At 40.2% G+C, this 14,657-nt stretch overlaps 1 protein-coding gene across 1 annotated transcript in view; it reads right to left on the bottom strand.

Annotated features, from left to right (window-relative positions):
• Positions 1-14,657, bottom strand: part of dock1 (dedicator of cytokinesis 1) — a 184,517-nt gene that overhangs the window by 124,057 nt on the left and 45,803 nt on the right. The window contains exons 18-24 of the mRNA XM_034212611.1: positions 14,212-14,395; positions 9,149-9,246; positions 7,424-7,513; positions 6,286-6,386; positions 6,054-6,182; positions 3,985-4,093; positions 1,260-1,330 (exon numbers count right to left, since the gene is read on the bottom strand). Of these exons, the coding sequence (XP_034068502.1) occupies positions 1,260-1,330; positions 3,985-4,093; positions 6,054-6,182; positions 6,286-6,386; positions 7,424-7,513; positions 9,149-9,246; positions 14,212-14,395 (782 nt within the window). The remainder of the gene's footprint in view (positions 1-1,259; positions 1,331-3,984; positions 4,094-6,053; positions 6,183-6,285; positions 6,387-7,423; positions 7,514-9,148; positions 9,247-14,211; positions 14,396-14,657) is intronic.

Raw genomic sequence — 14,657 nt, 5'->3', positions numbered from 1 at the left:
GCGGTAAAAATATGTGTGACAATAATGTGAAGAGGGATTCTTTTGTTTGAGTTTCTTGAATAATTTAGTAAACAGATGATGATATTTACAATTGCCTCAATAATGTAGTCTTCTTTCAATAGCTTCCATGTCATGTGACCAAATGTCTGGAAAGTCTAATGATGTTACTGTGATTTCATTATAACACAAATAGAACAAAATAACTCGTGTATCACTAAATGTGTCTCAACTAAATATTTAAATGTACCTTTGACAAAAATGGGAACAAAATATGTGTTTGAAAGACTCAACTGCAGCAGAAAAGTATTTTTGCTGAATACATAAGAAAAGCTCTCTTCAAATATTTGTAAATATGAGGTTGTTTTTATTTATTTTGTGTTGTGTCTTTATGGCATAAAATATTAGAGGCATTCAAATAGAGCAGAACATCAAGGGCACACTCAAGAAGGATTTATCACAAATGGCAATGTCCTCTCAGTTGTGGAACTCTGCCCCAAAAGTACATGGATATTTGAAATTGACAGTCCGTTAAGTTCTATATTGTAAGAAAAAGCCATTCAGATGATAAGGACGGATTGTCAAATTGTCTTTTCCATTTGGTACATTATTATTATGAATGTGTAATTTAGTAGCACAGTCAGATCTGTGTGCGATACTTCAGAAGTCATTTATTATAAAGAAGAGCACTGAGCAGTGGCAGATCACATTCACGGTAGACATTATAACTAAAATGGACACTTGAATGGATAATTCTCCGGGTTTCCCAGGCAACCGGAGCATGTTTAACAACCGCTGGCCATCACAGTACAGCCACTGAATGTTTAGCAGTTAAATACAATTCAGCCTAAAGGTAAAGAGCCAGACACACACAATAAACAGTGCCTCTTTAGGATGGCACGATATCCCATCAGCTTGTTGGGCATTCATCGAAACATGTTATTTTAATGAAAGTAAACGCAGCACAAACAAAAAGCTATTTAAGGCCAATTTGCTTTAATGTCAGTTTTAGAAACGTGCAGATTACACCTATATCTTACCAAAAGGTTAAAGGAAAAAAAATAACATAAATCAGAGTCAGAAATACTTTAATAATCCTATGGGGAAGTTGTTTTTTTCGTGATATAATCCCAGTAATAGTTCACATGGAGCTCAGTCCCCCTTTACCATTGAATATGTATTTAGTTATCAAATGATGTTTTGCAGAGGTCAATGTAACAGCGACAGATCATATGAAAACGCAGTAGATCAAATGAATTTACCTTAGCTCCTTTGGATCAAAGACCAGCTTGACATCGTTGACGATGGTGGGAACGTACTTCAGTGCAGCACCCTTAACCAGGGAAAAGAAAAGAAACCATTAAGCCATTAGTTCAGTCATTGATTGATTTCATAAGCTTCTTCAGCCCACATTATGTTATACAGAAAGTAGGGAATCGTGTGTCATTGTTGAGTTAATAGTGAATGTGTCTGATGCGGTAGCATCAGACACTCGGTAGCATGTACACTCTACACTTTACCGTCTGTGGGCCATGAACAGAAACAACTGTTGATGTCTAAGATTATTTTGAATAGCCCTATGTGCTGGTATATGTCTGCAGTGTGTTTGCATTACACTCGTATTGGCTTTACTTCTTATACTCACTCCTACCATCTTCATTCTTTTCCTTTGCCGTGCCACAATAAATCAACTGGGACAAACATATGGTCTCTCTCTCTATAGTGTTACCTTTATAGATAAAATACAGATATAATCACCAATGGCCCATCGGTACTATAATAAAGACATCACGTGTGAACCCGATGGCTAATTACTGAGCCATCCATTAATAAAATAAATGATTAAGCAAGCTGAAAGTTCCCTCTCTAACTGCCTGCTGCTAAAGAATGGCCAAGGTGGGTTGAGGGTGTTTATACGGCATCTGTGCAGATTAGCAGCAGAGCCAGTGTGTCTGTCAGCGGTTGATTAGCCATACAGATGTGTCAATGTGCATGGTTTATTTCTGAAAATATGTAAAGGGTTATAAGCAATGTTCAGAGTAGGTTGCTAAGAGAGCAGATTCGGTTATTTACTTTTGTAATCGTGAAAAAAACTTCTCTCTGAGGTTTTCTGAACATGGATATAGTCATGACGTCTGAATAAATGTCTTTGTCGATCTTCCCTCAACCAAATCGAAATGGTTAGTGCTTAAATGCAACTCAACACCTTCACCACCTCCTGCATACATGAAGAGCTGTGGAGAGTGAAACTTAGTTTTCAAAAAGGTTCCGTTAGACCTTGATTCAGTTGGGAATCTTGGCTCTGCTCCACTGCATCTGTTTACCCCTTGAAGAAGCCGCTTTAACGCAATGTCTTTTTTTACTTTGTTCTCCGCAGCAACTTAATTCCCACATGTTGAGTAGCGATGTTTCAAGTAAAGTGTCACAACAAGTCTCAGAAAAGTGTTGTCTCCTGCCTGTTCTTCACAGCTACCAGGAGCTTGCATTTGTTTGTGTGTGTGTCTGTTTATACAAGTTGTTGCATATATGTGTGTTGTTGTGTCCAGATGTTCATCAGGATTCAGCCTTGAGGTATGATGTGACTGCTCAATAGCTTCCACCTGCGACAGTGCTTTCACTGAGGGCGGACCTGGGAAGGAACCGGATTCCTCGCTTTCATGCCCGTTCCTCAAGATCAGTTTTTAATTTACTGACAGTAAAGCTAATATCTCACCCAATTACACAGCAACTGACTCCTAATTGACTCCTGAGCTTCTCCTATGGTTGAGCGTGTACATGGATCTACTGTAGGTGTGCCAAGGTGCATGTGCACTGTGATTAAGTTATCTCTAAAAGCATAGGTGTGTGTGTGTGTGTGCACATCGACATGTGGGGTGTAGAGTGAATCTGCAGACAGTATACGCCTGCGTTTGTCTCAAATCTGGAGTCGGTGAGTCTGGGATCAAGGACAATGAAATGCAACAACAATGGAGAAAGCTTAAAGGCAAAGGAGCAAGGCAGTGAAATAAATACCTTAAGGAGCAGCTAAAGAGCAGAAGGCCAGAGGAGCCCCAGACCACAGGACAGTCAAGGTCAAAGGGAAACAGAGAGAGAGGAAAAACACAAACACATATAGAAGAACAGACAACACAGGAAAAACAACATACAAAATGTGTAGAAGAAAAACAAAGCTGGAAGGTTAGGGCCGCAGATAAAAGCCTTCAGGTTTTTTTTTCTCAAGCAGAGGTATTTCTGTACAGATCAAAAATGTATTGAGGTTCCAGACTGAGCCCTAATCTTCAAGGAACAGTTTGACATTTATGGAAAAACACTGTGCTCTTTTGGCGAGAGTTAAATGAGAAGATCGATACCTCTCAGAAATAGTCCAGCACAAACAACAACTACAAAATTGTCCCTTTTACACTTTCTTTATAGATAAATTAAACTATTCAATGAGGCTCGTAGGCTGATTTTGTGACTTTTAGCCGAGTTATTTCCTGACCCGTCTCCAGTCTTTATGCTAAGCTACGCTAACCAGCTGCAGCTTCATGTTTATTGTACATATATTAAAGTGGTATCCATCATCTCTTCTACCTATATTTCTTTCAGCACCAATTTAAGATGGTTTTCAATACACCTCATTTTATTTTATGTTCAGCCCTAACAAGGTCACAAAGAGAGAAAATGAAAGTAAGATCAGGAAAAAAAGAAACAAAGATAAAGTTAAAGAAAACTGACCATACAAAACAAACAAACCATCAAGGAGCAACATTAACAACCCCCAGAGCCCTAACATTAACATCTCGTAAGCTGCTGTATTAGTTTACATCTGACAAGACAGATGCATCTCCAATTACAGAGCGTGTCATCCAAAGCAAATCCAAGCAGATTTATTTACTTTTCACACAGCAGCAGTTATTTACTATATTCCCGCGGCAGCAGAAGCTATTTCCTGGCGCTGAGTTTGAGCGATAGCATGCGGTGTGACTAGTGTGTCAGTCAGCCTACCTTTACCATGCCAGTGTTCTCGGAATTACTGTTCATCATGTCATTAAAGGATGTGAAAAGGTTCCTCAAGGACTCCATGAAGTCAGCCTCTCCTTTGTTCTCGTAGAGCCTGTGAGGAGATGAAGTGGAGAATTACATTGGCAGGTGATCACAAGGCTGTTTGTTTGTTTCATCCCTGTGTAAACAACCCCGCCCGCAGTGGAAAAAACAAGAGTTTGATGCTTCGCTGTTAAATCATTAAAAGCAGCCAGCAGAATGGCCTGTGTGTGTCATCAATGCAAATATAACTGGATCAGAGCCACAGAAATTACTCTCTCTGCCAGCCAGATTTGAAACAACACGACAAGACCCTGAAGCAATCTGAAAAATGTATGATCTATGCTAACCACTCTGCTCCAATACTATACGAGGAACAGAAAGAAAGCCAATGTGATGTAAGGCTTTACAGTTAGTAGGATAGGTGGAGCAAATGCTGCCCAGTGACTGCAGTGACTTAAAGCCGGTGATCAAAGAACAATTGCAGAAAACCATTTTTAAATGGAAGGAGACACAAAGCAATTGTTCTCCATAGAGCCCAAAAAATGCATTTCATCCCTTTTGCAGAGCCGATAAATCTCCACTAACTGAGCATCAACTGTAAATGAGCCACATTGTGCTCATTACAAAGTAAGTGTTTCAATGACTCAGATTTAATCATTTAAAAATAAGGATAGGTAAGACAGATTTAAATTGTTTAAAGCACACTGAGGCAGAGGGAGGCAGGTCACAGAGGAGTGAAGTGTTTACAGTGCTCCACCATATCAGATTTCACTTGCTTTCTTGCAGAGTGGTGGGTTTTTGTGGTGCCACAATCTCTCAGGGGTCTGCAGGTATTACATGGCCCCTGATAGTCACTGTTGAGGGCTTACGGAAATCATAGGATTAGCAGCATCCGTCTCAGGGCTCCCACAACAACAATTACCTAAAGCTGCTTCTCATCTGCAGCAAGGAGGACCAGAGTGAGCTCCTGACTGCCACACCACGCTCAAATCAAACGGGGGAAAGTGTGTGATTAGAGTGTCTATTCTGCCATTTCATAGGAATGTTCCACTGGGCCACAATAAAAGCCGAACATGTGCCCATGTAGCCTTGGTACTTCTAAACAGAGTTTCGTAAAAGGCTTCAACAGACGCAGTATTACAGCTTTGAACATGTTCCAACTCAGAGGCCAACTGGCAACAATGGCATGGCAGAGCTGATACTAGCACAACTAACAACTAAAGAACGATAAAAACCTAAACAGAAAGTCCACTTTGAGGTTGAAAGTCGCCGTCCGTTATTGTGCAACAGAAACCACTTGACACAATGTGCACAGCTCTAAAGACAGTGTGATTTCTTTAGTCTGATATGTGAGGTAAAGGACAAAGCGTCCTCTAGACATTCTACTGAAAAGCAATCAAACTCTGCACACTCAATTAGACCAGGATCATACATCAGCTCCCTCAGCCACCAACAGCTTAGTTCTGTGGCTCTATACAACATAATCGTCCATTTAACATCTCCACAGCCCATTATAAACACATCCATAGAGATCACCTCACTATAAAAAGACCATTCACCTTTACTTCACTCATACTGCTGAACACAATCAGTGCAGCACACAATATGGATTTATATTATACAAAATACATCTGAAACTTGAGTATCATATAAGGAACAACTAAAGCAGCTAAAACCTATTTAAACTATTACAAAGTGAAACATTTTCATATAAAAAAAGACAATAAAAAAATACTGTATGGACAATGAGAGTATGTTACTATGCATATACAAATATATTAAAAAGATGTTTTATTTTATAAACAGGCTTGAATGTGATTCACTCTGTACTTTTAAGTTCTTATACATCTTGATCTATTACTTATTGCATATTTGTTTATTGGCGTTTAGTTGTATCTGTTTCTTCTACTATAACCTTTCTTATTGTGGATCCATTTGGAGTTCTTTGTACATATAGCACATTGTAAACAGTGATTCGAAAGTGCGATTAAAAGCAATTATTATAATATTATGTGTGCTTTGGAACATACTGGTTAAAGAGGACTCTGGAGCGGACGATAAACTTGAAGATGTACTCCAGAGCCTTCATGGCCCTCAGCAGCTGCTCCGTCAGCTTCTCAGCGTTGTCCACGTAGTTCTTCAGAACCTTGGTCAGCTTCCTGCAAACACAATAGCATAGTCTGTTAACTCTTCTCAACACAGAACGGGATGTACAGTAATTCATTACTGCGGTCGTCAGTGTAGACAGGATCACTAACTCACGTGTATGCCAGAGTGGCGCTGAAATGCTTTCGAATGTAGGTCTCCAGGACAGGGTTAAAGTGCTGGAACTTTCTGTCTGCTATGAGCCCGATAATGAACACCTGTCAGAGAACAGAGATATATTCATTAGAATGTAAAGCACGTGGCTCATAATGGAGAGCAGGACAAACTGCCTGTCCTACTCAATATGCTGAAATATAACAAGATTGCATTTGGACAGAATATGATTTCCTCTCAATCCCCTAGCATACAGAAAATCTAGGGCCCAAGAAGAAAAAAGTGTTAATTAAACTACACCCCATGATGTTAGGCATGGTGAATAGGATTCGGTCAGGTAGTTCGTCGTGTATTGAATCAAGTACAAATGAATGCAGTTCATGTTCTTTTACCAAAAAATAGGGAAACATTTGTGAGCCACAATGTTCATATTATATACCGTGTATATTGTTTTGGCGCCGTTAACTAATACTTTCACAAATGAAATACATGTAACATTCACACCGTTATAGCGTATAAATGGCAACTATTTTAGCCAAGAGTCAAGACCCATATTGATTTTGTTTTTCAAATGTACTGAAGAATATGTGAAGGTCCAAATGCTTGTGGACATCTCTGCAGTGTGGTGTTTACAGATGCAGGTAGGTGTCCCAGTTGAGGCATTCTCCACCGAGACATACCTCTGGCACACACTCAACATTCTGGGGAGGAATTAAGGCGTGTACTCTGCATACTTCACTTCTGCTGTCACAAAACATGTTTCCAAATTGAGGTTTTCTTTTTTTTCATAGACTCTTGTAGCAAGGATAAATCATGCTCAAACACAGTTACTAAAAAAAATGGATGATATTATTCTTATGATACTTTGTCGAATGTACTCGTATCTCCTATAGTGTAGAGCTTCCTCTTAGAACCAGAAATAGGTAGCTGCAAACAAACAGGTTTTTGTTGTTGTGAGATCAAAAGGGCCGACACACAGAGCAAAGATGCCAGTCAAAAGGAGGGTTTGGCATGTGAAAGATCAGACAATATTTTATATTTGCATCCGAGTTGGGAATGCGTCAAAGTGTTAGTTTCCACTGACAAGAAGCTCTGCTGGTTTGCATTCTTCTCTGATGTTATCGTTTGCTTCTTTACTTGCCAAGGCATCGAACACCAGAGTATCAAAAGTGTCACTGTCGGAGTTTTCCATCATGATGTTGAAGAGAGCATCCAGAGTGTCTTGCAGGAACTAGAATGACAGATGCATAGCATGTTGTGGCAGGCAAACAATAAAACAAAGCAATAAAGAAGAAACATGGATATTGTAAAATGCCAGAACTGCTTTCACAGCTCTTTCAGATCAAACTCATAATCATTTTGTTCTTTAAGGGAGGACATTTCCCACCCAGCTGGTGACATTTAAGCAATAAAAGGGCCAGTCCAATGTATCTGTTGTATCAAGAAGAAATAACATAGACATCCTTCTAAACAAGGTGAGATGTATTGTGATTTCTGGGGTGTTTTTGCTATATTCAACAGAGTGGATGCAGAAAATCAGTAGGGAGACGTGGGCATTAACCTTATTGGATGAATAAAATACATCCCAAATAGAGCCAGGCCAAAGAGTTTAAATAGTTATCCTAATAGTGGTACTATAAGAATATTTTATAATGTTCTGTAAATATCACAACAGGGAAAAAATGTACAGTTAATGTCCAATGCAATACAATGTGTTAGAACACTCGAGAGCCTTTATTTAGTTTATCTTTAGTATAATAGTTGTTGTATATCATTGTTCTTCCACTGAGAGTTGATAATATATTATTTTCAAGCCATAATTCCAAAAACCCAGTGTGCAAATATGTCAAATATGAATCTACAAAAGCTATATGATGGACCAATATGGCATGTGAAGTCCAGCTTTGACAGGGCTGTCAATAAGAGCCCATACAATGGCTTGTTGCTGGGGGTGCTGCTGACAGGGAAATGATTACCAACTATACACATCCTCCTTCTCAGGGGAAACATGCTTCATTTACTCAGCCAATTCTGAGGCAAGGTGAAAACAGATGTAAAGTGTCAGAAACGGAGCCATCACTCTGGACTTCGCTTGGTCTGTCATTCTGGGATGGATGAGATTCATGGTGCTCTTAACGAGAAACAAACACACTGTTCACTGCGCAGAGTTTAAAGCCCGATGCAATCTCACAAAGATCAGACCGCGAGACGGGGACGAGAGAGGAGTCACTACGGGTAACCATTTAAAGCCTCCCGGGAGTTTGATCTAATCTTTATGCATAGTATCTGATATGCAGCCCATCCCCCTTTACAATGTATACCCTGTTGATGAATTGTCTTTTAAATGCCAAGCTGCCAAAGTGTTATCTAATTGCACACCGGCAGCCTCGGAGCGCTTTGGAGAGATTGAGTGCTAATGCGCTGGTAATAATAATCACACCCCTGTGGTTTAATGAACTGGTCTCGCTGTGGCTGACACATCTATCAGGTCGGATCAGAACTGTCTGATCTGAAGGACTTCCTGCGATACGCTGCAATCTGACAGACCCCCAGCATGCTTATGTTAAAACTTTATCTAGAGTCATTTATTCATCTTCATCTACCTCCACACTGTAAACAAAAACTAGCAACCTGTTCCTTAGACAGGCAGTGAAACAATTTGTGCAAACTACTGCAAAAGAGCTTCAGGAACACTAATGTTTGTGACTGTAATGTTTGTCACCAGCTGTTGAGATATTTGTATCCAGACAATAGAATGAGGTACATTTTCAGGATATAGAAAAATATAAGCTAAGGTCATTTAGTTTTCGCTTCAGCTTTGAATGTGACTCCCGAGGTCATTTCAGAATGAGCTTCGTCCTCTGACCTTGACGACTTCGCCCCCTTCCACCTTCATCAGCTGACGGAGGTTCTGCTGCAGCAGGCTGATGTTGGAGCGCCACTTCAGCAGGCCAAGTAAGTCCACTGAAACAAAGAAAGAAACAAAAAAGCACAGCATGACGTTTGTCCTGCCAATGGATAGACAGCGTGGAGAGAGATGGAGAGGCAGCGAGAAATGACAATTAAGATTGAACATTTGAAGTAGAGCTGTGGGGCCGGAAGTTTTCCCCAAACATACAAGTCAGTTTGAAAATGTCCCAGACACAACTTGAGTATAAGACTTAATTATTGAAAATTAAGCTGGGAACAAGAGGATGAGTCATGATGTAATTAATCACGCTAGATGGAGCGCTCGTTCAAACCAATTTTGGCAGTTTATCGAATTGGGACTGTTTGACACTGACACTGAGTTTGTTAGCCATGTGAGCAGCCTTTAGATATTTTTTTTAACATTGAAATATATTGGATTAATAATTGATTAACAGAGTAATTGTCCCAGCTATAGTCCAGTCAGATAGACACTTCTTATGGCAGATTCATGTTGTTTCTATAAAAAACAGTTATACCAAGGAAAACATGGTTTATAGAGACGCCTCTGTGGGACCCTTGCCTCCATCTGCTTTATTATAATTGAATGTAGCATTGAATGTAGCATTGGAGCTGGGGTTCAGTTAATGCCCCAAAAATATGTTAATTAGAGTATGAAAGTGTGACTTCAGAGTACAAAATTAGCTGGATCTTCTGCCTCTTTAGGCCCTTAAAGGAACCCCCCAAGTGTTCTTCTTAAACTCCCCCCCCTTCTAGTCGCATTGTCTGAGCTCAGTAGAATTAATTGAGGAATTAAAATTATTTTTGTAACTTAGTCTAATTTGCTTTTGAAACTTTGAGGATCTAATTATTTGAATGAGGTCTATGAAGTGTTAGAACGAGGACCTTGATTAACCGCAAACCATTTTTACTGACTTACAGATATCCCCTTCCCAATGTATGTCTATAGGTACAAAAAAGCGTGACGCTGTTGATGGACCCATTGACATCAGGTGAAAGACCCAGATATCCTCAGTTTGGCCACTTTGTCGAAGCCATGCACTCTTCCTGGGGCCATGGCTGCTCCCTCTCTCCGCTCACCATGCCTGATCAGCTATGTGAGGACCAATCGTGCGTGGCTAGACAGTGATATATGCCCGTCATCTGCAAACCTGACAACCTATCGGGCTTCAGTCACAAGATCCCATCTCAACTACCAAGGATCCCACTCCCCAAGGAGACATACATTTGAAAATTGACGGTTGCAGCTCAGAAAGACAAATGAGAATAAATCATCGGGGAGCTTGTTCCCACTGTAGCACTGCTGTTGGAGGCCACACCATCTGTAGCACATGGGACAGTGAGGGGGGGTGGGAGGTATTGTTTGCATTCAGGAAAAGTGCCTTCAAAACTATTTCTGCCCCAGAATGGATGTCTTTTTCGTCAGCTGGATTTAAAAGCAGCAAAGCTGGCAGATGTATTAAAATGATTAATTCTGGGACAATAGGTAAAACTGTCAGCGCATAACAGTTATCAAAACGCCTTTAAATCCCAATTTCAATGTTTATTTGTAGTACATCTTGCCTGACAAGAGCATTTTTGTTTTCTTAATTACAAGAAAATGCAAAGTAGTCCGAATAGATTGTTATTTTTATTTAATAGTTACAACCTTGTTTTTGGTTATAAAATGTGAAAGTGCAGGTTTTGCACAGTGATGTAAGAGCAAATTCACACTGTACAAAAACGTACTTCTCTACCGTGCGACTTGTCCTGGTAGGAATAGGATGCAAATCCACCTGTATATAAAGCAAGCAGTCTGTTGCAAGGGTCATTGTGGGTATTGTCCACAGTAGATGACCATTACATGTATGATCTGTATGTGTAATGTGTATTTGTAAAGCGCTTTGAGAGTCTTTGATAAAGCGCTATAATAAATATAAGGATTATTATTATTATTATTATTCAAGTGTGTCCCCGCCCCCCCCTGTGGGCAACCAGTTAGTCTGAAGCTAATATGAATCCAACCAATAATGGAGGGAGAAGTATAGACACAATTACAGGCGCGAAAATCACGTGTTTTTTATTATCGGTTAATATGTTGATTAATTTGATTAACAAGAAATTAATTCATTATTTGTTCTCTATATCGAAAAAAAATGAATATCACCAGAGAAAAATGAGATTTTTAAATTGCGAATTTTGATTAGGGCAGCAAAGGCTCAGGATGTAGAGCGGGATGTCGTGCTAATAACTCGGTGCCTTGGGCAAGACATTGGACCACAGCGGTCTCAATGGTCAGGCAACGTTTTTGACGAAAGTGCAATATCTATTATGTCTATAGGAGCACAAGATCACATATGAACAGCAAATACATTTTGAACATTTAGCCTCATGATTTAAAAGGTTAAGGTTAACATTGTTTGTCTCTCAACTCTTTGTTGACTTAAATACACTGTTGGAGGGGGAAGGTTATGTAAAATTGTAGAAAAGGGAAATTAGAAACAAATAGTGAGCGAGTGAGTGAACGAGTGAGTGAACTAGGTGTTTAGAGTTTTAAAGAGCCTCCAGGTTTTAATAAAGCAGTCAGACTGCAGCACAGACAAAGAGAGATTGGCTCGGCTTGCTTTATTAAAATAACTTTTCCTAGATCTTCAGTGTGGGATGAAACCCCATGGGAACACACACACTCACAAGCACACAAAGAGCTCTGTGTTTAATCAATCTCAGTGAACAAGGCAGCGTGATCCCAGAGCACCTATTGGTGCCATGCAAATTAACAGCACAAAGTGCCAGGTAAATATCAGCTGCTCTACTGGACTGAATCTTCTCACCAGGACACACGCTGCTGCTCTCACACAGAAAACAGGAAGCTTGGAAAGGAAGGTAATGTGGATAAGAAAATGCTACAGAATGATTTCTTCCTCTGTGTTTTATACTGTCCTTCTACAGTTGAAAGACAACGGTTTGAGCTCCTGACATTGCTTCTCCCTATCTATTGTAATGACTGAGTGTGGGCAGGTTCTGCTTCTGTAACTAAGGCTGCTGACATCACCACCCACTGAGCAGAGTAGGAGGGCACACACGACTGTATTTTAATGACAACTTCATACCGCAGACTAAACTTAATAACCCTCGGAGGGAACGTTACTGAAACAACACAGAACGCCCCCCTCTTTCAGACAATATACTAAGCAGCACTTTATGACAAAACTATGAAGAAAAGGGAAGATCTAACCGTGGCTGTTCTGGGGTCTTCAGTGGTCCACTAACCGAGGCTTTTAAGCAGTTCTTGTGCATGTTATCCGAGCCACATTTAGGAGAGCAACAAGGAAAAATCGACTTTTCTCTCGCATGCTGTTATCTGGTATCTTTCAAGATGTTCTACAAGGTAAAATAAGGCCTCCATATTAGTATGTGGCTGGCAGAGGAGGATTTCAAGTGAAGATTGATGCAGACAGCTGTTCCTCTTCTGCAAAGTCACAGTCAGGTGAAAATGTCAGTGAATCAAGATCAACAACTATCTTCTTTTTTATTGTAAAAAAAAAAGCGCTAGAATGTTTTCAAGTGCAAGAGGTCTTACACTTTTGCGACTCAGACTATCCTGTAGTATAAGCAGAGACACTAAAGTCATATCACTTTATCATATCATATTTCACAGTGTATTCAGTGAGTGCTCTGATGCCGCAAAGGGCTCAACCATGCAAAACATACATTTGCGTCAACGATTCACCTTAAGCATTTCCATTCAAGATAGCCTTGTCTGACTATTTAAAATGATCCTTGCATTAAAATGTATAAAAACATTAGAGGTTTATTCAAACAGGTTGTTGAGATGGGCAGGTACATCTATGAATTACTATGCCAGTCAAAGTAAGCCTGCAGTGAATGTGTCGCTTCTTCATTTTTATTCCCTTTGAGGCTGCGGCCAAAAAGCACTGAGAGGAATGAGGAAGCATTCATTTCAGCTCTAATTAAAATGGTGACCAAACAAAGCAAAGAGTGCAGAGGAAAGAAAACCATCACTAGGACTACCGTGTTATGAACACAATCTGGAAATACCAACATGCCCAGGGAGGGTTAACAGCAATGTCTGTTGGGGTTTATGAACATGTATCATGTCAAGGGAGAACAGAGGAGGCCAAAGTCCTTTAGACATGAGCCCCAGGGCAGTGATGGGGATTTCCCCAGCTTAATGAGTGTAGAACTTCTCAGGATCCATGGAAATGACTCCACCTGATGACAGCAGTATACAGAGCAGTATTCGAGATGGAGTGAAATGTACTGACTGATAGAGGGGAGTTCAGGAAGAGAAAGTAAGTAAGAAGGGGAAATGGATGAAAGACAAAGGACAAACGTCCAGCATGTGTTCACGTTTGAAGTCCAGGTGAGAAATCCCGGGGTCTTACTCTAAGTAGCATGTGTATGGTGAATGGACTGCATCTATAAAGCACGTATTTAGCCTTTGAGACTACTCGAAGCACCTTTTACAGTATTGACCACACACAAATCATGCAGAGACAGAGGGTACCAGACAAGCCACCTGCACATCAAGAGAGAGCTAAATGTAAACAAACTCACACGCAGTCAGGACCTACAGTATATGGGGCTTAGTATCTTGCCGTAGGACATTTTGACCACAGGGGTCAGTAAAACCCCAGCCTTCTGATTGTCTGCCCTATGAATAAGTTGTCTTTAAAAGTCAGGCACTTTAACCCAAGGTTGGTTTTAAAATCCAGGGTCTATGTTGTTGAAATAGATTTTGATATGCATTTTTCCTTCAGTGAGTGCTTTTCTTCAAAGTACATTTAAAAATGAGGGTGATCATTTGGGCTAATGCAAGCGTTTCCTTAAAAATCGGCTTTAGGGTTAGAACACTTAGGTGAAGACCTTGATTATCATAACTAAATGTATAACTGTTAAAGATCCGTGGGGACCCTAACAAATGTGCTTTGTAGAGAAGAAAGTGAAAGAGCCCAGAGTGTGAAAAAGACACAATATTGACTGAAGTATAGAGGTTATTACCGTTCTGTGTGAGTTTGGTGGAGCAGACCAGGGTGGCGATCTGGAAGGAGTCCTTGCTGATGGTGCAGTTGCCCAGGTTCTGGGTGTTTTTCCCGGTGGTGGAGTAGCCCTTCTCCTCCAGCTCCATCTTGGTGGTAGGCAAGTTCAGGTACAGAGAGGAGTCTTCCAGCTTCTTTGCTTCAGCCTGAAGAGAAATCCATATCAAGTGTTGTGAACTATAACTTTTCTCAATAGAGCAAGAGTAATTACAAAACTCAACTGCAGTGTAAAATGAGATTAGACTAATCTAATAGTGGGATTGTGTTCCTACATTAAATGTTATATTAAGATAATTAGCAAAGGTATCATTATACCATTTTAATCGAAGGTAATTTCATTTCACTGAGGGGGTTGATGTGTACAAAATATACAATCCTACATAGAAGGCAGGGAAGCTGTTATTACGC

Source organism: Gymnodraco acuticeps, unplaced genomic scaffold, assembly GCF_902827175.1.
Source record: "Gymnodraco acuticeps unplaced genomic scaffold, fGymAcu1.1, whole genome shotgun sequence".
NCBI lineage: Eukaryota > Metazoa > Chordata > Actinopteri > Perciformes > Bathydraconidae > Gymnodraco > Gymnodraco acuticeps.
The sequence above is the reverse complement of the archived record's forward strand: the minus strand, read 5'-3'. Positions and strand labels throughout refer to the sequence as shown.